This window comes from Dasypus novemcinctus, chromosome 13, assembly GCF_030445035.2.
Source record: "Dasypus novemcinctus isolate mDasNov1 chromosome 13, mDasNov1.1.hap2, whole genome shotgun sequence".
In the NCBI taxonomy this organism is placed as follows: domain Eukaryota; kingdom Metazoa; phylum Chordata; class Mammalia; order Cingulata; family Dasypodidae; genus Dasypus; species Dasypus novemcinctus.
The window spans coordinates 5,656,743-5,677,893 of NC_080685.1; the positions used below are offsets into that span (position 1 = coordinate 5,656,743).

Consider the following 21,151-nt stretch of genomic DNA (forward strand, 5'->3'; position numbering starts at 1 on the left):
GGAAAGATTGGGGGATTCTTCTGTGGATAAACTGAACTGATCCAGGGGGGAAATAAAGAACACAATAGATGTTGACTTCTGAGTTTTCTTTAAAAAAAAAAGAAAGTGAACTTGTATCTTCCTCCATTGCTGAAATCTCTGGTGGTTGGGTTCTATCTTAAAGTAAGCTTAGAACTCCCTTTACTTACAGTTTTTAGTTCTGTATTCTATAGTAGCATTAAGTTTAATGAGCATCATGAAAAGAGTAAAGTAGAAAAAAGAAGACTTCAACAAAAATTCCATTTATGTATTATTTCTAAAAATACTCAAGTGAGTGTATTGGACTCTGAATGTACTTTTTAAAAAAGATATTGTATTTTAATCTGTGTTCACCTTTTGTATACTATAGTCAGCTATGTAGCAAACCACCCCGTATCTCTATGGCTTAAAACAACATTTTTATCCCTTCTCATATATCTGTTGTTCAGCTAGGCAATTGGCTGCTCTTGGGAGAAGGGTCTCGTTTCAAGCGGCATGTTAAGTCCATGTCTGTTCCACATGTCAGTCAATCTCCTTGAACCAACAGGCTAGCCAGGGCATATTCTTTCTTTGGTGATAGGAGAAGTGCAAGAGGGCAAGCCCAGTTGCCCAAGCACAATTTATGCATCTGCTTGTATCACATCTACTGTCATCATTCCATTGACCAAAATAAGTTATGAGCCAAAGCCCAGAGTTAAGGAGTGGGAAATTATACTCTACCTCTACCTGGTAGAAATTTCAAGCCATAGAGCAGAGGGTTAATATATAATTTGTTGGTAGAATTTGAATAGGTCTGGCACTGTAGCCTTCACAGATGTCCGTGAACCTCTGCATTTACTATTTAGACTTTAGATCCCCAATATCACCTGAAAACTACTTCTGCTTTGAGAAGGTCTTATAAGCAATTTAAATCTTCTTTAGAGTTAAAATGAATATGAATGAAAATTATAATGTTTTTTAATTTTATGATAAGCCGTATTGTCATAATTTTTACCCTAAAAATATTCCTTCGAGTGAATACTTTTAGCATATTAAGGTAGAAAATATCCAAGATATGTTTATTGTTTGGTATGGTATCTTTCCACTCTCAAATTATGACCTTATGATATTATTTGGCAGAAAAGATTAGGAGAAGAGAAAAGAAAATGACCTTAAATTGAGTGTCTTCCATATACCAGATACTATTAGGTGTCTAATTTTATCTTTAAAATAGTTCTGTGAAGTAGACATCTTCCCAGGGTTTATTTCTTCTCTTTTTTCTACTCTTTTTCTTTTTTCTTTATTTTTTTTTTTAGACATATAGGAAACCTGAAATGCAGACACATTGTGTACTTTTTTTTTTTTTTTTTACATTCATTTATCAAGTAGGAGGGGCTGGGAAGTTATTTAACTCAGAGAGTCTACTCCAAGACTTAGGTCTTCTCAGCTAATCCACAAACTCTGGGAAGAAGTGTAACGGCTGTCACATCTGGTCAAGACCTTAGCATATTCTGTATACGTTGCAAACCCAAAGACCCCTTTCCCTAACCTTTAAAGCAGGGGTCTTAACCAGGGGTCCATGAGCTTGAATTAAAATTTTAAAAAACACTATTCTATTGGGGACATACTGGTACAGGTGAGATATATTTATTAAATAATACACAGTATAGTGTGGACTTAGTGAGGGGACCACAGTTTTCACCTGACTAGCAAAAGGGTCCATGGAACAAAAAAAGGTTAAGAACCCCACCTTCAGAGGAAGCTGAACAGGAACATATTCCTTAGCCACTGAAGGAACCCCCAGTCAGATTTCAGTTTAATTCACATGGTGTCAAAAGTACTCAATAGGTAAGAAAAGAGCACCCTAGACTGAGCAACTAGTGAGAATGCCATCTTAGATAGGAAAAGGGTCCCAAATGCAACCCAAGAGACAATAACTTTCTGCCATGTTACATTCCCACCCATTGTAGAGAAACTATAAGAGGACTCAAGGTATTGCCCCGTTCCAAAACATATCTCATCTTGAGGATTTTGTGTTTTGTTCTTGTTTTTCAGAAAATATTTATTCTTTTAGTTCCTTTTTAAGCCTCATTGAAAGTAAAAATGAAAAATATAAAACATCACTATTTTGTTATCATTACTGCATGTTTATATTATAGGACTGTGTATTACATGTTTATATATATTAAATAGTCAATTTAGTGTAAATACTTTTACAGCATATGAATAATGTTTATATACAGGGATTCTTAACCAGGGGTCGGTGAGCTTGAATTTAATTCAAGAAAATGTTATTCTTGTGGGGATGTGTTGATGCAGGTGTGATATATTTATTAAATAATGCACAGTATAGTGTGATCTTAGGAGTCCGTGGTTTTCACCTGGCAGAGGGGTCTGTGGAACAAATAAGGTCAAGAACCCCTGCTTATGTGTAACAGAGATTTTGAAAATATTGAGCTGTTCCTCTAGCCCATGTTTGTCACTGCTGTTTTTCTTTACTGTAGGAATAAGTGTGTAACTATTTATCTACTTATTAACGTAGATGATTTAAAATTTTCCTTCCTCAAAAAGGTAGTATGGAAATTATATATTATATTTAGATTGGGTTTTTTTTCTTCATGTAAAATTCTATCTTGATTTGTTGTCTTGGCCAGGAAGTACATATTCCAAATCAAGTTAAACAATTTATGGCAACAGATTGAATGCAAAGCCAGGTATGAGAATTTTCTATTGCCAGACATTAAAAAGACTTAGAAAAATGTAAAGTATGGTTAGTCTCACTATTTTTGTTTTGTAAAATATAGTTATTTTTCATAAAAATGTTAGTAGTGTTTACGTGAAATTGGTTTGTTATCGTTATTGTTATTTTAAATGAATAAATATTTACCAGTTTTTCTCACTTTTAGTTTCTAGTATAGTAAACATTAATACCTATAACACATGTAAAGATATATACTCTTTGGAGTCTTGTTTTATTTTTTATTTTTTTAAAGAGTGTAATAGATTCCAAAGACCAAAAAATTTAAGATTTGCTCCTCAAAGAAAATGTTTCAAGAAAGTAAAGTACAGGTGAGAAAAGAGAAACTTTTTGTTTTTAAAATATTACTGTTGCATTCAGTGATCCTACACATGGTAGATAAAGCAGCAGTTTGGTCTCCATTTTAGTTTTTTTTTTTTTTTTAAGATTTATTTATGTATTTATTTCTCTCCCCGGTTGTCTGTTCTCAGTGTCTATTTTGCTACATCTTCTTTTTCGGCTTCTGTTGTCAGCGGCATGGGAATCTGTGTCTCTTTTTATTATGTCATCTTGCTGCGTCAGCTCTCCGTGTGGGTGGCGCCATTCCTGGGCAGCTCTCCTTACGGGGCGCACTCCTTGCGCGTGGGGCTCCCCTGTGCGGGGGACACCCCTGCGTGGTAGGGCACGCCTTGCGTGCATCAGCACTGCGCATGGGCCAGCTCCACACGGGTCAGGGAGGCCCTGGGTTTGAACCGCGGACCTCCCATGTAGTGGACGGACGCCCTAACCACTGGGCCAAGTCCGCCACCTCCATTTTAGTTCTTAATCAGATTTCACGTGCGCTCGTTTAGAATTCAGTCTGTCTTTCTCAAACCATTTATGGGTTAGACATTTATTTGTATAACATTACCATTTCTTTCTGATGTTAACTTGATACTAACATGATCGTTAACTTGAGGATTATAGACTTTTATTAGCTATGCTAAAAGCCTGTCAGGAATATGACAAATTCTTCCTTTTTAATTGGGCTCTGTGGGTTTACTTTACTGATGAGAATCTGGTAGCTGTATCATTGACTGGTACCTGTGGATAGTTCATTTAGTCATATTAATGAATGTAATTCTGTTCATACATCTTCTTACAGAATTAGGGACTAGAGAAGAGAAAAAGCTAAAAATATTTGTATTTTGTTCTTCATATTTCTCTGCAGGATGACGTAGCTTTGCCAAAAACTTAGAAGTTAAGGAGAAAATGAGCTTAACATCCTGGTTTTTGGTGAGCAGTGGAGGCACTCGCCATAGGCTGCCTCGGGAAATGATTTTTGTTGGAAGAGATGACTGTGAGCTCATGCTGCAGGTAAGGGGCCAGCCTCTGCATGTGTCTTCTCAGAACTTGGGATTGGCATAAAGTATTTTACTATTCCTTTGGAGAACATTGTTATTTAGATGTGAACTTTCTGGCTTTCTCTCTCTCTCTTTGGCTCTGGCTACCACTTCAATAAATTTCTACCCCTTGAATCATCTAAAAATAAGTTCTAACTATTGGGGATTGTATTTTTGAAGTGAAAAAATGAGGGCTCAGAGTAGGGGGATGGGGGGTATATGGGGACCTCTTATATTTTTTGCATGTAATATTAAAAAAAAAAGTTAAGGACTTTGCATCATACACTTCTAAGATAAAACTTGCAAATAATTCATAAATAAGCATACATGGAGGCATGGAGTAAAATGGAATTTTAATCCTGCTTACTTAAGTGGTACTGAAATTAATTTACTGACTCTTTTAGAGATATTCATTATGATGCCTTTTAATAGTTTGAGCCTACTTAAAGATTATTGGTATTTACTGACTCATATGTAAAGCAGTTACTTTTAAAAGATATATTTTTAAGATATCTTCGAGTAAAGTAATTAGCCGAAAAATGGATCTTTAAATTTTTGAAGGTTTAGTTATTTTAATATTAGGATAAAGCTAAGTATATCCTTATTTGAATTCGCCTATATAGTGAATCAAGAGGTAAATATGACATTCAGGGCAGTCTAGATTAAATTTGTTATGCTGCCCCCACCTTTATTTATTTAGTTTTTTGTTAATAACTGTAAACACGAACTTAGAGTAACAATATTTATTTCATTAGCCCATTGGTTCTCAACTAGGGGTGATGTTGCTCCCCCACCTCCCCTGCCCTGGAGACATTTGGCAATGTCCAGGACATTTTGATTGCCATAGTTGTTAGTAGAATGTTGCTGTTGACATCTAGTGTGTAGAGACCAGGGATGTTGCTAAACATCCTACAATGCACAGCATAATTAATCTTTAGAGAAAAATGAGTGAAATGTTCAAAGTATAATTGTTAAATAAAAATTTTAATTCTTTTGTTCTGAGCGATACATTAATATTATTACTACCATTTAAATACCTTACATGTAATAATACTTTCTAGTTCTCAGTGTACATTTATATGTTGTTCCTCCTAACAGTATTCTGAAAGATATGGTTATCCCCATTTTACAGATGATAGAATTAAGATTCATGAAGACTTAGTGACTGGTCAAGATCCACACAAACATTGAGTGGCAGAAGCTGGACTTAGAACCTCAGTATTCTGACTCAGAATCAAATGATCTTTTTGTTTTACAATTCCGTTGCTGCTGTTGCATGCATGTAAACTAAAACTGATTTGATAATTGGTTTAATTCTCATGCTGGTTAATTAACATGCCCAAACATTTGCTATAGTATAGTGGATACCTGTATGCTGAAATAGAGTCCCATGATCAAAAAAGTTCATATCTAAATTCTCTTATTTTATCTTTATGAAATTTTCAATTACTTGAATTTCATATACTTGAATTTTAAATTCTGTATAGAGCAATACCATCATACCAATTAGGCGTTTTTTTCTGATGTACAATAGAAGGTATAATGAAATCATTTGACTTACTATTTTAATATTTTAATTTTCATACTGATGTAGGATCAGTCCTTAGGAGGACACTGGAATATGATTAAAGATTGTAGGAAACTTATTTTCATCCATCCTTTGGGATATATAGCAAAGTATAAATCTCTCTTTTTTCCTACGATTGTAAAATTGCATCTGAGCTTTTAAATAGTCTTCTAGCTATAGTATCTTTTTAACAAAAAGTTTTTTTAAATGGTAATGACATACAGGGGAATTCTTTCTCTTTTTATATTTTTCTTAGCGTATGTATCTATGTCTTTCTGTGTCTTTTCTCCTTTTTAGTTCCTTGGTAGTAAAAAGAAGTAGTATTAGCAGTAATAGCATTGATTATTTCATGCTCAAAGCCTGACACACATCCAGTAGTCATTTGCACCTTGTGTTATTTTTCATTTATACCTTAGTTGATTTGAGTCCTTGATACTTCTTTATTGTGAATTTTTAAATTTATTTTCAGTTTGACTTTACTAGATGGCAGGCTTTTTCTTTCTGTGTGTGTTTGTGTGTGTGCATGCACATGTATGCATGTGCAGGGAAGGAAGTGTTTCTTAAATAAATAAAAAGTTGTTTTTGTTTTGTTTCTCAGTTTTTGTCCTTCCAAAATTCCCTGATTTTACAATTGTTTCAGAGCCAGACATTTTTTGTTTTGCTTTCTTGTATTAAGCAATGTGTACTTTGAAGGAAGAACTGCATTTTCTTCTATTTCTGAAAAGTGTCAGAAATATGTGGGATTTAGTTGTAATTGAGAGTGAGGTTGATTTTCTCATGTGAAATTTTCAGTTCCACTTAGATGTCATTTTTAAAAGACACTAATTCCAAAAGCCAATTTGAAATTGAGGGATTCGGTTCCATTTCAAAGCTGGAATAAAGGTTTTTGCTCAAGAAAGGCCAAAAACTGGCCTGAGAGACAGAGGTAAAACCTCAGGGAAAAAAAACACCCTATTTCTTAACCTTCAGGGACAGATAATACTATTTGAGATTAGCCTATAATAGAACCAGATATGGCAGAATTTGGTGGTTCAGATTTTTCTTTGTAGAACCAGTGGCTGAATTATAGTCTTCAAAGATGGCTGTAGCATCTCATCCCACAAACCCTTCTGTAGTGTGATCTTGATTCCTAACATTGCTAGATGGGGTCCATGTTCCCTCCCTTGAAGTTGTGTGGGCTTGTGACTTGATTGTCACCAGTAGAATGCAGCAGAAGTGATGGTGGTGATTTCTGAGGCTAGGTCAGAAAGGTGATGCAGAGTATTGCTTTGTTTGGTGGGACCCTTGCTTTTGGAGTTCTGGACCATCGTATAAAAACTCTGATTATACAGAGGCCCATGCCGTGAGATAGCTCTGGCCACATAGAGAGGCCACGTAAGTTGCTTCGAAATCCTCAGGCAAGGTTCCACCTGATAGCCTGCATCAGCTGACAGATGTATGAGTGACCTCCAGGTAACGTTCCAACCCCCAGCCATTGAGTCATCCACAGCCATTGAGGTTTGTCAGCCCCTGGACAGTGAGAGCAGAGAACAAACCATTGCAGATGTATCTGTCTGAATTCTTGCTTAGTGGTGGTTTTAAGTTGCTAAATTTTGGGGAATTTGTTATACAGCAGTAGTAACTGGAACAGAGCTTAATGCTTTTATCTCTGTTGACAGTAAAGGAAAAAGGGTGTAGGGCGAGTGGATTTGGCAAGAAGATTGCAGGAATGTGGAGAAATGCCTTCAGAGCTAGATCTTACCCCATTCTCAGCTTACCCCACTGAGAGGGCAGCACATCACAACGGATTTAACAAGTATATTGCAGGAAAGCGGATGTGGCTCAACTGATAGAGCATCCATCTACCATATCGAAGGTCCCGGTTTCGATCCCTAGGGCCTCCTGATCCATGTGATGAGCTGGCCCGCGCGCAGTGCTAATGCACGCAAAGAGTGCCGTGCCATGCATGGGTGCCCCTGCATAGGGGAGCCCCACACCCAAGGAGTACGCCCCACAAGGAGAGCTGCCCTGCGTGAAAAAAGTGCTGCCCGCCCAGGAGTGGCACTGCACACACGGAGAGCTGACACATCAAAATGATGCAACAAAACAGAGACACAGTTTCCCAGTGCCACCTGACAATGTAAGCAGACACAAAAGAACACACAGCAAATGGACACAGCAGACAATGGCAGGAAAGGGGAGAGAAATAAATAAATTTTTAAAAAACAAAATAAGTATATTGCAGATCTGGTAAAAGATCAGTGGTCAACATGGCTTCAAGATCTCAGATTTGAATCATTCTAGGAATCCTCTTCAGGAATGTGCAAAGCAGGATGAATAGGGAACTAAACAGGGACAGTGGAGATCAGCTGACTGGTATAGAGGAGCAATTCTCACTCTGCCCTGAGTGTCTATACCCTTAATGGGTACAGAAGAAACCTGTTTATCTAAGATACCCCAAACCAAAAGGAACTAGATAGACAGCATAACCATATAATTGAGTTGAGGTGGGAGTGGGAAGGAGGTGTCACCAGTTACAAAATAAATTCTGAAAGTGTCTTTTACTTCCATCTTTGTGTCTTTGATATTTAGATTTTTGGTGTACTTGACTACTATCCCATCAAAGAGAGGAGAAACCTGGCAATAACTGATGTTCACTTGGATGTTAAATAAAGATATTACAGCTATCTTTTTTGTCTACTATGTAAAATCCATTCTTTCTGAATAGTACAAAGCATTTTCAGATATTTATGATAATACTTATTTGAGTAGTAATAGAAAACCAATCATACTATTTCTTGATTGTGAATTGCTCCTGTAGTTGACTATCTTGGTTATTTCCTGCAATTTTATTTTCTTCCAGAGGAGAATTATTTGTCAGATTCAGAAAATAATGCTTTGTTGTTTTTTCAGTTATGGCTACTAAAGAGTGATCATTTTGAGAAATGTACTTCAGTAACTTGGAACTAATCTAGAATTTCGTTTGAACTTTGTAACTTCAGAACAACTGCTATTTTATTATCTGGGAAAGTTTTCTACCTCCATTCTTTGTGAAATGAGATTGGTCAAATGGCAAATATTATTTTATTTTCAACAAACCTTTATTAATAGAATAGTATCACCCATGTGCAAAGCCTAAGATAGGTGCTGGGGATCCACATGTCCACAGATGGATTGCTTTATCTTTGAGACCTTAGAGTCTTGTAGGAGACTTTTATGTAAGTATAAACAGTGAGGCAAGGAACAATGATGAGAATTTGTGTGGGGTATACTGGGTATCCAAAAGAGAGATTGGTCAGTTTTACTTGCAGGAGTATATGATGATGAAGACATCAGGAAACATAGAGGACATGGCTTGAGCTTAATAATCTTAAAAGCTGAGTTAATGGTTTCTGAAAGGTTAGGGTATGGTTGAGTATTCAAGATAGTGTGTCTTTCAGTAGCTGTTCAGGTAATTCAGGGAGTTCCTTGTCATTTAAGTATAGGATGTGGTGGTGCACATTTTGAGAGACTAAGAATTGGAGGTTATCAGAGATCAGATCTTGGAGGGCCTTGTATATTGTATTAAGGACTATATAATTTACTTTAGGCAGTAGGAAGACTGAGGAGTTTTTTGTTGGTTTTTGTTTGTATTTTTTTACTGAGGAGTTTTAAAGCAGAGTAGTACTGCCTTGCCTCCTGCTTTACGTGCATTATTTCATTGAATCCTCACAAAAAAAGTCTATGATGTATGTATATCTTTTTTGTAGATGATTAAACAAAGATGAATAATTTCACTAAGATTGAATAGCTGGTAAATGACTGGATCATTTCTTTCTAACTTAAGCACCTGTACTTTTAGCTGCTGTTCTGCAATACTGCTGAGTCAATCTCCCAGCTCTAAAACAATTACCATACGGTGGGTTGGTTTAAACTACCGGAAATTACTGGCTCAGATTTTTGAAGCTAGAAGTCCAAAATCAAAGTATCAGCAAGGCGATTTCCTCCCCAAAGACTGAGTCTTTCTGGGGCTAGCTGCTGGTGATCCTTGGTCCTTGGTTTTTCTGTTACATGGCAGTACACACAGCAATGTTTTCTCCTTTCTCCTCCAAGTCAGTGGAACCTGACCTGTGAATCTGGTCCATTCAAAGGTCCCACACCCACCAGAATGGATCAGTTTAAGAACATAAGTTTCTAGGTTCCACAAAAGACTTAAACTACCACAGAATTAATGGATTAAAAAAATGGTACATTCACACAATGGACTATTATTGCATCCATAAGAAGGAATGAAGTTCTGATAACATGGAACATGATCGAACATTGAAAATAGGCTTAGTGAAATAAGTAAGGCACTTAAGGACAAATCTGTATGATTTGTGATTTCACTTATGTGAAATATCTAGAAATAACTAATTTGTAGAAGCAGAAAATAGTTGAGGTTACCATTAGGGGATGCCATTAGGGGGAGGGAGAGCTATTGCTTGATTTACCCATCAAATATTTGTAAATAGTGGTAAATAAAGTTTTTTTTTTTTAAAGTAGAGTGAAAATTTGGGCGGTGGGTAGTTAGAACAGCCACAAATCTGGAAGATTGCAACAACTGAGGAGAGGCTATTATGTGTATTGATGGATGACAAGAAATCCAAAAAGAGTAAAGAGCTATTCAGTGAAGGGTAAAAGTAATGGTCTAGAAACCACAGTAGTAAACTGGAAGAATTCATTTGAACTCAGTAGGATGTTGGATTTAGGAGAAGGGCAGTATCCACTTTAAAGGAATGCAGGGGCAATAGTGTTCTTGGGGTGGGGGTGAGGGATGTGGAGCCAGATTTCAGTTAAAGGAAGGAAGTAGGAGGTAATCATCTATGAAGAGCTTGAGAATAAAGAAGCATTTCAGTGAAGGTGGGTTCTCAAGTCTGCAGTGTGAAACCTTGGGAAAAGAGTCCTTAAAGGAAGCAAAAATTGGAGGAGGAGAAATATATTACAGGAAAACATCCTATAAGGGAACAGTAATGGAGGGTCTTACATTCTGACCAAAGACCTATCGTGTAAGGAATAACAGACATGTCGCATTGACTGTCTTTGAGTTTCTAAGCCTATATTGCTTAAGTTTTTTCCATTAGTATCAGAGACTTAATGAAGTCAGCAGTCTTTGTCAGGATTCCAGTTTTATGTTTCTGAGAGATTGTTATTAAATTTTCATTGAAATATCCAAATGGATTGTGAAAATTAAGCTATAATGCACTTTCTCCTGGCTCACTTTAACCTAGAGGAAATGTGAATTTTGTTGTTAGGAAATGAAAATAGCTTAATGCTTATGTGGTTACATGTAAATAATATCCTTCCTGTCCCTCGGTGGTTCTTGCCCATTCACTATAGATATTATATTCTGTAATCCTGGTTTTCTGCTTAATACCTGTAGTTGATACTGAAACATATTTATATAAATACATTGAATAAGTCAAAACATAGTAATTTTTATTTGATTTCATTAGGTGTTTTTTTTTAAAGGGTTACACAAATGAGAATGATTTGGTTCTGTGAGCTCTAAACTGATGTGATTTCCTTGCCTTGAGTTGAAACGGTTTCTTACTCCATGGACTGTGTCAGTCTCTTATGTCTCAACTGTTCTCTACCTTTTGTTGTTAGGTGTTCATGTACTTACCTACTCGCCTAAAGAATTTGAGTGCAGAGTGCCTATCAGATTTAGAATATCCTAGAAAATTGTGAACTTAGTGATCAATACTGAATTGCTTCCTCACACAAACCATTCTTTTTCATATCTCTGATCCACATTCACCATTCCGCCTAGAACACTGTCTTTTCATGGCTTCAAGGGCAGCCATTCCACTCCTCCTTTCCCCCATCTGACAGCAATATATCACTTCCCTTTGTGAGTATCCCTTTCAAACCCTCATGTAGATTTTTTTCCTGAAATTTCTATACACTACTCTAAGGACTTCTACTCTTTATCTGTGCTCTCTTCCTTACAGAGACATTATTTAAGAAGATTCTGCCATTATTTATTGAGCACCCACAAATATAATTAAAATCTCACTTGCCTTATAATGTGTAGAGATATTTACCCTGAACTAAACCAACTTGATTAATCCACAATAGGCCAAAATTATTTCTCTTGGTAATACTATATTTACTTCTTAACATTCAAAGAACTGAATTTAGTACTTCATTGGTTTAAACAGCAAAAATTTAAAACAAAAGTAACAAAATAATTTTAAGTAATTTTGGATTTAATGCAGATGTTTTACAATGGTGGCAGTTTTAATTTGGCACAATGCATGGTTTTTTAGTAAGCTATAAATAAGTGGCACTACTATTCATACTGTTCCCTTTAATTTTGAGATTAACAATTCATCCTAGTCTAGAGGAGTGAAGGTTTCAGAGAAAACAAATCAAAACAACAACAAAAAACCTTTAAAACTCCAAAGAGAAACAAGAGTAGATGATTAGTGTTTAGGTTTTATTGGCAGAACGTTTTAGGTAATGTTCTGTTTCTTCCTAATGGCAGTTACTTTAACATAGAGTTTTATGTCCTAGAAGGAAAGAGTAAAATGTTTTCAATAAGGAATGTTAAGCTAATTGGGGAAGGGATTTTTAATTTTAATTTTTTAGTAATATGTATTTGGAAAGAATATCATTCCAACATGGAATTTGTATTGCTGTCTTAGTTATTTGCTGACCTTCCTCTCCCCGTTTTGGATATTCCCTTTGCTTTTAATATACCATGATTCATACAGTAAGCTCTAATAAATGGCTAAGTTCTATTTCACTGGTTCTCAGACTGTTCTTCCTGTGACTAAACTTGATACTTCATTTCAATAAAAGTTTCTACAGCCTTAAAGTTCATCTTTCAGGTACTTCCATCTGCAGACAACTCAATGTGTTCTGTGTATGTGTATACTTTTAAAAAGTCTATATGGCAGTAATACAGGCAGAGTTTAGGAAATATAAGAGACATAAAAGCAAAAACCATAGGTTTCCATTATAATACTTTTTTTTCCCTTTGTCCTCTGTCCCTCTTAGAATCCTGCCTCCAAAGTACAGTTTTAGAGCACATGTTTTAAGTGAGGATAATTTCATTCAGAAATATATGATGTCCCTTTTTCTATATCTTTGGATTCCTTACATAATTTATGTAACAGTTTTTAGTAGTGAGAGAAAAATTCTGTATGTTATTTTTTTTTTACAATAGGACAAAACTTTATAAAATTTTAACTCATTTTCTTATAACTGATTGAAATGATAAAAAAAAGTTACTGTCATTTGATATAGTCAACAAAGCTGATTTAAATTCTCTCAAAAGTAGCATGTGAATTTAATAGTAAAGAGTATCTTGAAAATAAGGCTACTTTCTGTGTGGAGGAGTACTACAAAATTTTACTGTATAGAAGCACAAATTAAATCTCATTTAATCCACTTTTTCTATGCAATTTCCCTTTTTTTATCCAGTGCTCTCTTAATATTAGGTATCTAAAAATCTTTGTTTGCTCTTCTTTCTTGTATTTTCTTATATTTATTAACATCAAAAATTTCTTGCAGTCTCGTAGTGTGGATAAGCAGCATGCTGTAATCAATTACGATGCCTCTGCAGATGAGCATTTGGTGAAAGATTTAGGCAGCCTAAATGGGGTAAGTGAAAAGTTTTTTGTTTTTGTTTTTTGTTGTCTTAGGTGAACATTTGTTTAATAGTGGAAGAAGACAAATCCAGTTATATTCCCTGTTTGTAATATATTTTAGTTTGTATTTTACTTTTACATGCTTACTAGGTAATTAGCACTGTGAAGCATATAACAGGAATATAAAACTATTCAGTGTTCCCAAGAAACTGTATAGGCGATAAATACTTAAGGATTTCAGAAAGGATTTGGTTGTTATTATCTATAATGGTTAAAGAAGACTTTGTTAAGGAGAAGAGACCAAGTTTGAACTCTATATTGAATTTATATGTGGGGGAGAAACAGTGGAAAATCATGGCAATAAAAATGCAAGACTGCACTCTTGGGAAACAGAAAAATGTGTGTCAACTTGGGAAAATAAAGGTGGAAAGTTGATTTGGTGCCAGATGGTGGGGAGGATCTTCAGGGGATAAAAAGAGGTAAAAGTCCTCCACTTACATTAATAAATATGATGTATGAACTAGTCACTAACTTTCATTATTTATTGCTTTCTTGGATTACTTCTTCGAAGATAGTTCTGTGTTACTCCAGTGACTTTTTCCTATTTCTTTATTTGATCTTTCCACATTAGCAGAACTAAGTAGCCACAGAATATAGGAGTATGCTGAAATACTGAATAATGTATCATTTTTTCAGTTTCTCAATTACCTTATACTTTACCAGGACAAGCAAATATAAATATATTATTGTTCATATCTATGCTGTTGAAATTCTTGCAATGAATTTAAAAGAAACTAAATGTATCCCAACTACTTCAAACTTCTATTGCTTTTCATATACGTTACAGCATTATATGAAAAAACATATGCAGAAATTTGGCAAATGCAGTAAAACATTTTTTAAGTTCGAAATTGTCCTGCTACTGAAGGACTTTTATATTTATTCCTTGAGATACCCTTTTTGTAGCATGTTTTTCTGTTTTATTCCAAGCCTTTGTTTCTCAGCATATTTAATTAAATCTAATTTTTCAGCTTTGTGTTGAAATTCCTTACATTTGCCATTGACCCATTTTTCAGACTTAGGCTGCAAGCTTCACACTGTAGTCTTTAATAAATGACTGTTAAGTTCAAGTTCAGTGGTTCTCAGTCTGTTCTTCCTGTGACCAAATGATACTTCCTTTCAATAAAGGATTCTACAGACTTGTCGTTCACCTTTCAGGTGCTTCCATCTACAGACAACTCAGTGTGCTACCTCCAAAGCAGTAGGTTTCCTACTACACAGTCTCCATTCTCCAAATAATGTATTAAGCTTTCTTCTGCCTGGTAGTTCTCCCTCCTATGCCATTTATAAACGTTGTACTTATTCTTAAAACTAGAGCAAAGGAAGCAAACAGAAGGCACTTGTATTTAGGAATATTAACTTGCTGATGCTGTTGTTATCATGTTTAGTGGATTCAAGTGGAAAGAGATAGACGTGCTAGGTATAGAAATGTTGTAACACAAGGCACATAGGTAGGCAGTTTTGATTCCCATTTCCCATTTGCCAGCATTACTCCCTTCTCCGCATTCATAAACCTTTGTTTTAATCCCTATTTTGGGTGTTTTATCACCCTGGATTATGAGTTCCTGAGCAGCCCCCTGTACCTTATTCTTCTGTAAATAGACACAGTCCCTAGCACAGAGATCTGCATAGTGCATGAAACCAGTAAATTTCTTGAATGGGATTGACTTAATTTCCTAACTGAAGAGATTTATAGAGAAAATGTTTACTTCTGTGTTTGAAGTATTTTAACAATATTATATATTCTGCTTTTTAAAAATAACATATTTTGCTTTTAAACATAGAAAGTTTCACCTTGACCACAACAATGTTCAACGTGCCTTTAAATTATCTTGGAAAGTATTGAGTGAGAGTTATATCACAGTGTTTCAGTATTTCAAAAGACTGTGCCTAAGGAAGTGATGTAGCTCAAGTGGTTGAGCACCTGTTTCCTATGTACAAGGTCTCACGTTCAATCCCTGGTACCTCCTAAAAGCAAACAAACAAAAAAAAGACTGATCAAATATAAAAATTTGGTGCTGGTTGTTAAAAAATACATTTATCAGGTGAAATATGAACATACAGATTTCTGTAGGCTGACTTTCCTCGTAATTCAGTTATATTCATTAATTTTATGAAATGTGATTACTTTTACAAAGTAGCATCTGCATTTTGGACTTGAAATCAGGCCCTGGCCTGAATCCCAGATCTGTGTCTATGAAAGTAGATGTGAATGTGTGCCTGTTATAAAACTTTAATGTATTACACAAATTATAAAGGTACTGTTACTCAGATGACAGCCTAGGAGAAATGCCAGAAAGGACTTTGGGTAGCCAGAATAATGACGAACATCTATGAACTACCAACTATCTTGTAGTTTACTCACAGAACAACTTATAAAATATTATTCACAGCCTCTTTATTCTTAATATTCATATGATTCTAGAAATTTGGACCATCTGGATTAAAGTAGTAATTTCAGAAGCAGGTGCCACAGTGTAGTGGTTATGAGCCTCGTTTGAATATTTACACTAGTGATGTAGCCTTGGGAAAGTTACTTAATTTCTCTGTTCCTTAATTTTCCCAACTGTAAAATGGAGATGATGTTATGGAACTCAGCTCACAGGTTGTTGTGAAAATATAAATAAGTTCATTTTAAATACTTAGAACAGTGTTTGGTACACATTAAGCATTCAGTAAATGATAACTTTTGCTGCTGTTGTTATGGTCAGATACTCAGCTGAGAGATGTTTAGCATACTGGCGTGGAGTTACATACTGTACCTTTAGTGAACACTTATATTTTAGAGAAAATCACTTATTTGGTAAATTCACCTTATAAATAACTCTACCTATGACCACTTCCACGCCTGTTCCATATCTTCCCACCCCAAAATACACTCCCAGGGAACCTAGCTGTATACTTTATGTTATTGTCCCCAGAAATGAGGTTGTTCTGCCTGGGGAAACTGGAGCTGTTCAGTTGCTGATGCTATAGTGGGCCATTTACCTGCAAGCCCCTGAAACTTGCCTATGACATCCTTTGCTTGTCTTCTGTTCCTGCAGCCTTCTCTCTCCACTGGAGCACATGCCTCTCTGATAGCAGCTGTGGTTTCTCTTCTACCACACCCATCCCATTCAAACCCTGCCTTTTGTTCGTAGGCTGACTCCCTCAGCTACTCATGTTTTAGCCCCTTTTATGCCCTTTTTCACATTGGAGAGTTCTTGCCAGCATCAAACCAATGCAGAATAGAATGGGGAAGAGTCCTCATTGAAGATATGAAAGTCAAGATTAGAGAAGAGGATGCTCTCATCATTGGCAAAGTAATGAAGGTGGCTGTGCTTTGGCCACTCCATTCAGTTTCCCAGTACATCAATATAATATAAGGTGGTGATATGATTTTATACCATCAATTATGTAAATAAGTTATGTAAATTAAGTAGGTATTTATCTAGTTTGGTTTGCTTCTGGGGAGTTAGTGGTTTGAATGGCGGACAGGAGTACTGGGAGCTGGCCTGTCTTGGACTCCTAACCTTCCTTGATACAGAAAGAATCATAGGGATTCTCTAGTTCAGAGATCCGAGTTTGAATCCCAGCATTAGTGCTGCTGAATTTCATGATCTTGATTATTATCAGTTCTCTGTGCCTCATTTTCCTTTTCAGTTCTACCTACCAGGTAGAGCTGTGATCAGATGGAGTAGATGCAAGAAACAAAACCTGGTTTTCTTTCAACTCCCAACTTATTAAATCCTTTATATTAAAATTTTCTAAAATGATTCTTTGAAATTTTCTCTCTTCCTTTTGTAACTTTAGACCTTCAGGAGTCGATTTTCACATGTTTCACTTGCATTTTTGTGAGCTGAAACTTTGTTTCTGACTAATATTTCATAAGCCTCTTTAGACCTTAGGGAATATTTCTGTCATAAATGCCAGCATGTTAGAATTCTGTTTCTTGATCTCTGAAAGTGCCTAGTACATGAGCTAAATACCTAATGTAGATGTGTTTAGTATTTAAGAGTTATGCAGTCTTAAGCTTTAAATGGATGTCATAGGTCATCTTAGCCCTTGTGGATTAATTATGGTATTTTAGGTTATTAGAGACAGTTTTCAGTAAAATTCCTCTTGCCTAGTATACCCAGTCTTTAATCTTCTGCTTACCAAATGTCAGCGAATTACTTTTATCTTTTATTCTTCTGCTTCCTTTGCTGTCATTTTCTTCAGATTTTTTGTTTTGCAATTGTACTTGATATACTTTGGTACATTAAAGATGTAAGTTTTGAAACACTTTGAAATGTTCATTTTGAAAGTGAACCTGAATTTTCAGTTTTTAATAGACTTAGAAACTGGTATTTTATGACATTACAAATTGTGCATAGGAGTTTGAGAATATGACTGCAATAACAAAATATCTTTATTCTACTGCACATTATTTAAGACCCTTTCTAATGTTCCTCACCATGGAAGGAGCCTTCCCAAATAACTATGACCAATTCAAATCTAATGGAGTAGAAGGTAGACAGATTGAATTCAAAGGGAAAAAAATAAGTAGTTTTTAAAATTTCAGTGTATCGAAGGAAAAATTGTTGGATATTTGTATGATATCAGGCAGTTAATTAACAGCATTGTTCTGTGTTTTGTAACTTATGCCAGGAAAAACAGTCGCCACTGTTTATCATCTGTCACTGATGGACACTTTTTATTTTTTATATATGTTTTTAAGTATTTTTATGAATAATTTACAGAAGTAAAAATAGATGGTGAAAATCAATTTGAAATTTTAGTAAAATTTTATGTGTAACAAACTCAAAATTTTATTTCATATTTTCCTAGTTTAGAAAGTTATATAATAAATAAAATGGACAGTATTCTTTGAATGCAACTAATTGCTCATTGGTTGCCATGCATTTATTTAGGATATATGAATCCATTTTAATATTGTTGATTTCAGATTTTAGGTACATCTCAAATTGTTTCTAGCTTAAAATTGTATCTGGTTCTTCTTGCCCTTGCATAGTCTACTGGAAACTTTAACAGTTTATAATTTTGTTAGAGGATGGCCATCTTCTTTGTTTCATAATTGTAAAACAGTTCTCATTTTTTAAATTTATATAAACAACTATGAGATCAAGCCAATAGTTTTACTTCTATATCATCTATTTCCTTCCAGTCACCTTTGTAGAGATAGCTGGGTCTTGAGCATTTGTCCACTTAGAAACCTTGTCAAATAAGTTTGGGAATATAAACATAGAAACAATGAAAGTATGCTATTAAAATTCCTTTAGAAAAACAGATGTTCAGGTTCTTTTGAAAAATTTTGCTTGAAGACCTTCTTACTGAATAACTAACTGGTTGAAAGTACCATATTTTTTTTTTTGTCCTTAGAAACATGTTCTTCTCTCAATTCTTGTGTTGGAGAAAATTTTTCTAGAACTCTTCATCTGAAGACTCAGGCATATGCTGTTTACACTGTTAGTTTTACTGTCGTCGTTAACTAGACGGTTGTCTTTTTGTAGTCATCATTATGAAATCTCTGCTACTTTTCTTCTCTTTGCCTTTATGGACTCTAAATGAAAAATTTTGAATTCTCAGTGGTGCTCAGTGGTAGTAAAAAAAAAAAAGTGGAGATAATATCTCCAGATGTCTTTTATATCTTTTTTGAAAGAAGATGCAGTATTTGGCGCAATGCAGTAAGAAAATCCAAGGGAGTGGTGAAATAGTGATGATTTTTTCACCATTGAGTCATTCTTTTACATCTGTCTTTTCCACCACAGTAGCTACTAACCATGCATGGCACTTGCACTATGACTAGTCTAAATTTCAAAGGTTTAGTACAAAAAATATAAAATACTTTAATTTTTATATTGATTATATATTGAAATGATAAGATTTTAGATATATTGGGTTAAATAAAAATATTAAAATTAATTTCACCTCTTTTTTCCACCTTTTTAAAAAAAAAGATTTATTTATTTATTTCTCTCCCCTTCCCCCCCCACCACGGTTGTCTGTTCTCTGTGTCCATTTGCTGTGTTCTTCTTTGTCTACTTCCGTTGTTGTCAGCGGCATGGGAATCTGTTTATTTTTTTGTTGGGTCATCTTGTTGTGTCAGCTCTCCGTGTGTGTGGCACCATTCCTGGGTAGGCTGAACTTTCTTTTGCACTGGGCGGCTCTCCTTACGGGGCATACTCCTTGCATGGCAGGGCACTCCTTGTGCGCATCAGCACTGCACATGGGCCAGCTCCACACGGGTCAAGGAGGCCCGGGGTTTGAACCGCGGACCTCCCATGTGGTAGACAGATGCCCTAACCACTGGGCCAAGTCCATTTCCCTTTTCCACCTTTTTTTGTGCCTCCTTAGAAAATTTATCATCATATAAGTGGTACTCATCTGTAGTTTGCAGTGTATTTCTGTAGATAATGCTGTTCTAGGTATTCCCTATTCTTCACTTTTTTATTATTTTAGTCTTCTTAGCATAATCAGAAATAATTCATGAGTAGTTATCAGATAATTACTAGGAAGATGAAATAGAATGTTTCAAGATACAGAAAAAATAAGATCATAAATCTCCCATAATGTATGTTCAAGTCATAAAAGGGTCTAAAGGACCCATTTGGTAATTGCAGAAGGTAGAATAAGTTTGATTCTATTTTTTAAAGTAAATTTTCTATTTGTTCTTTGGAAGAATTCTAAGAGTAAAATAATGAAATACCAATCTTTACAAATAATGCTAAAATTGGGTTCAGGGAACCCTGATGACATGCTGGGAGTTAGCTGTTTTCCTCCTTGCTATTTGCCAACTCTGGATTAGGAGCTTTTCTTGGCATCATCTTTTTGGAACTGTTCTAGCCACCTAAATTTGTCTTGGCAGCTTGGTGGATTTAGAGGCACTAAAACCTGGTTCTTTTTGTGGTACCTATAATTCTGATAGAGGGCTTAGTATGAAGGCATTTATCAGCCTATAGAATGCGTGACACATTTGATATTAGCTGTTTAGCCACCAAATTATATGTACTTATAAGTATCATGTTTGAGAATTTGCTTGCCTGAGGTGTATAATTTAATACTTCATTTTTAACCTAACTTCTTTTTTTTTCTTGTAGACTTTTGTCAACGATGTAAGAATTCCAGAACAGACTTACATTACCTTGAAGCTTGAAGATAAGCTGAGATTTGGATATGATATCCTTATATGATATTGTGCATTTATTAAATCAATTTAAAAATTTTTACTCTGGTGTAAATTAACATTTCTTGAGACATAAGAATTCACAATATAGGTGTATTAGAAATTTCTATCTTTTGAGGGCCTTCCCATAGTAAAATACATACTTAAAAATAATTTTTTTCTTTGGTTATTATGCCAGTTCCTAAAAATAATCCTGGAAAATTTGAGGGACTCAGCTCCGCCCACCCCCATTTAGATAGATTTGTCAGAGGTCTTCCTGCAATGCTATTGCCTATGTAATTTAGATATCAAAGGATGTGACTATAGAGATAACAGATAAATAGAGATAATTTTAGCCCATTCCAGGGATTATTTTCAGGTGATTAAACATGGCACAAATCAACCTACCTTTTCCTTCCATCTCTACCCTTGACCCCATTTTATGTATTAGATTTATGTTTCCTGTTCAAACTTTTCAACATCCTGTGACTTTTAAGTCCAAGGCTCCCTGATTAATGCATTAAACATTTAGAATATTTTACAAATTATTTTCTTTGAAAGTAGTATTCTAAGAACTAAACAGGAACATGCTATATTCTACCACATGGGAGAGTGTAAAGAATCACTTGTGAAGAGAAGGAACGTGAGGAATTAAAAAAGAATAAAACC

General features: G+C 35.2%; 1 protein-coding gene across 50 annotated transcripts in view; it reads left to right on the forward strand.

The window, feature by feature from the left end:
- CEP170 (centrosomal protein 170) overlaps positions 1-21,151 on the forward strand; it is a 133,504-nt gene that overhangs the window by 25,876 nt on the left and 86,477 nt on the right. For all 50 annotated transcript variants that reach the window (XM_058309444.2, XM_058309438.2, XM_004463314.5 and 47 more), the window contains exons 2-4: positions 3,945-4,090; positions 13,202-13,291; positions 20,418-20,496. In XM_058309444.2, coding sequence (XP_058165427.1) covers positions 3,986-4,090; positions 13,202-13,291; positions 20,418-20,496 — 274 coding nt within the window. In that variant the 5' untranslated portion in view covers positions 3,945-3,985. The remainder of the gene's footprint in view (positions 1-3,944; positions 4,091-13,201; positions 13,292-20,417; positions 20,497-21,151) is intronic.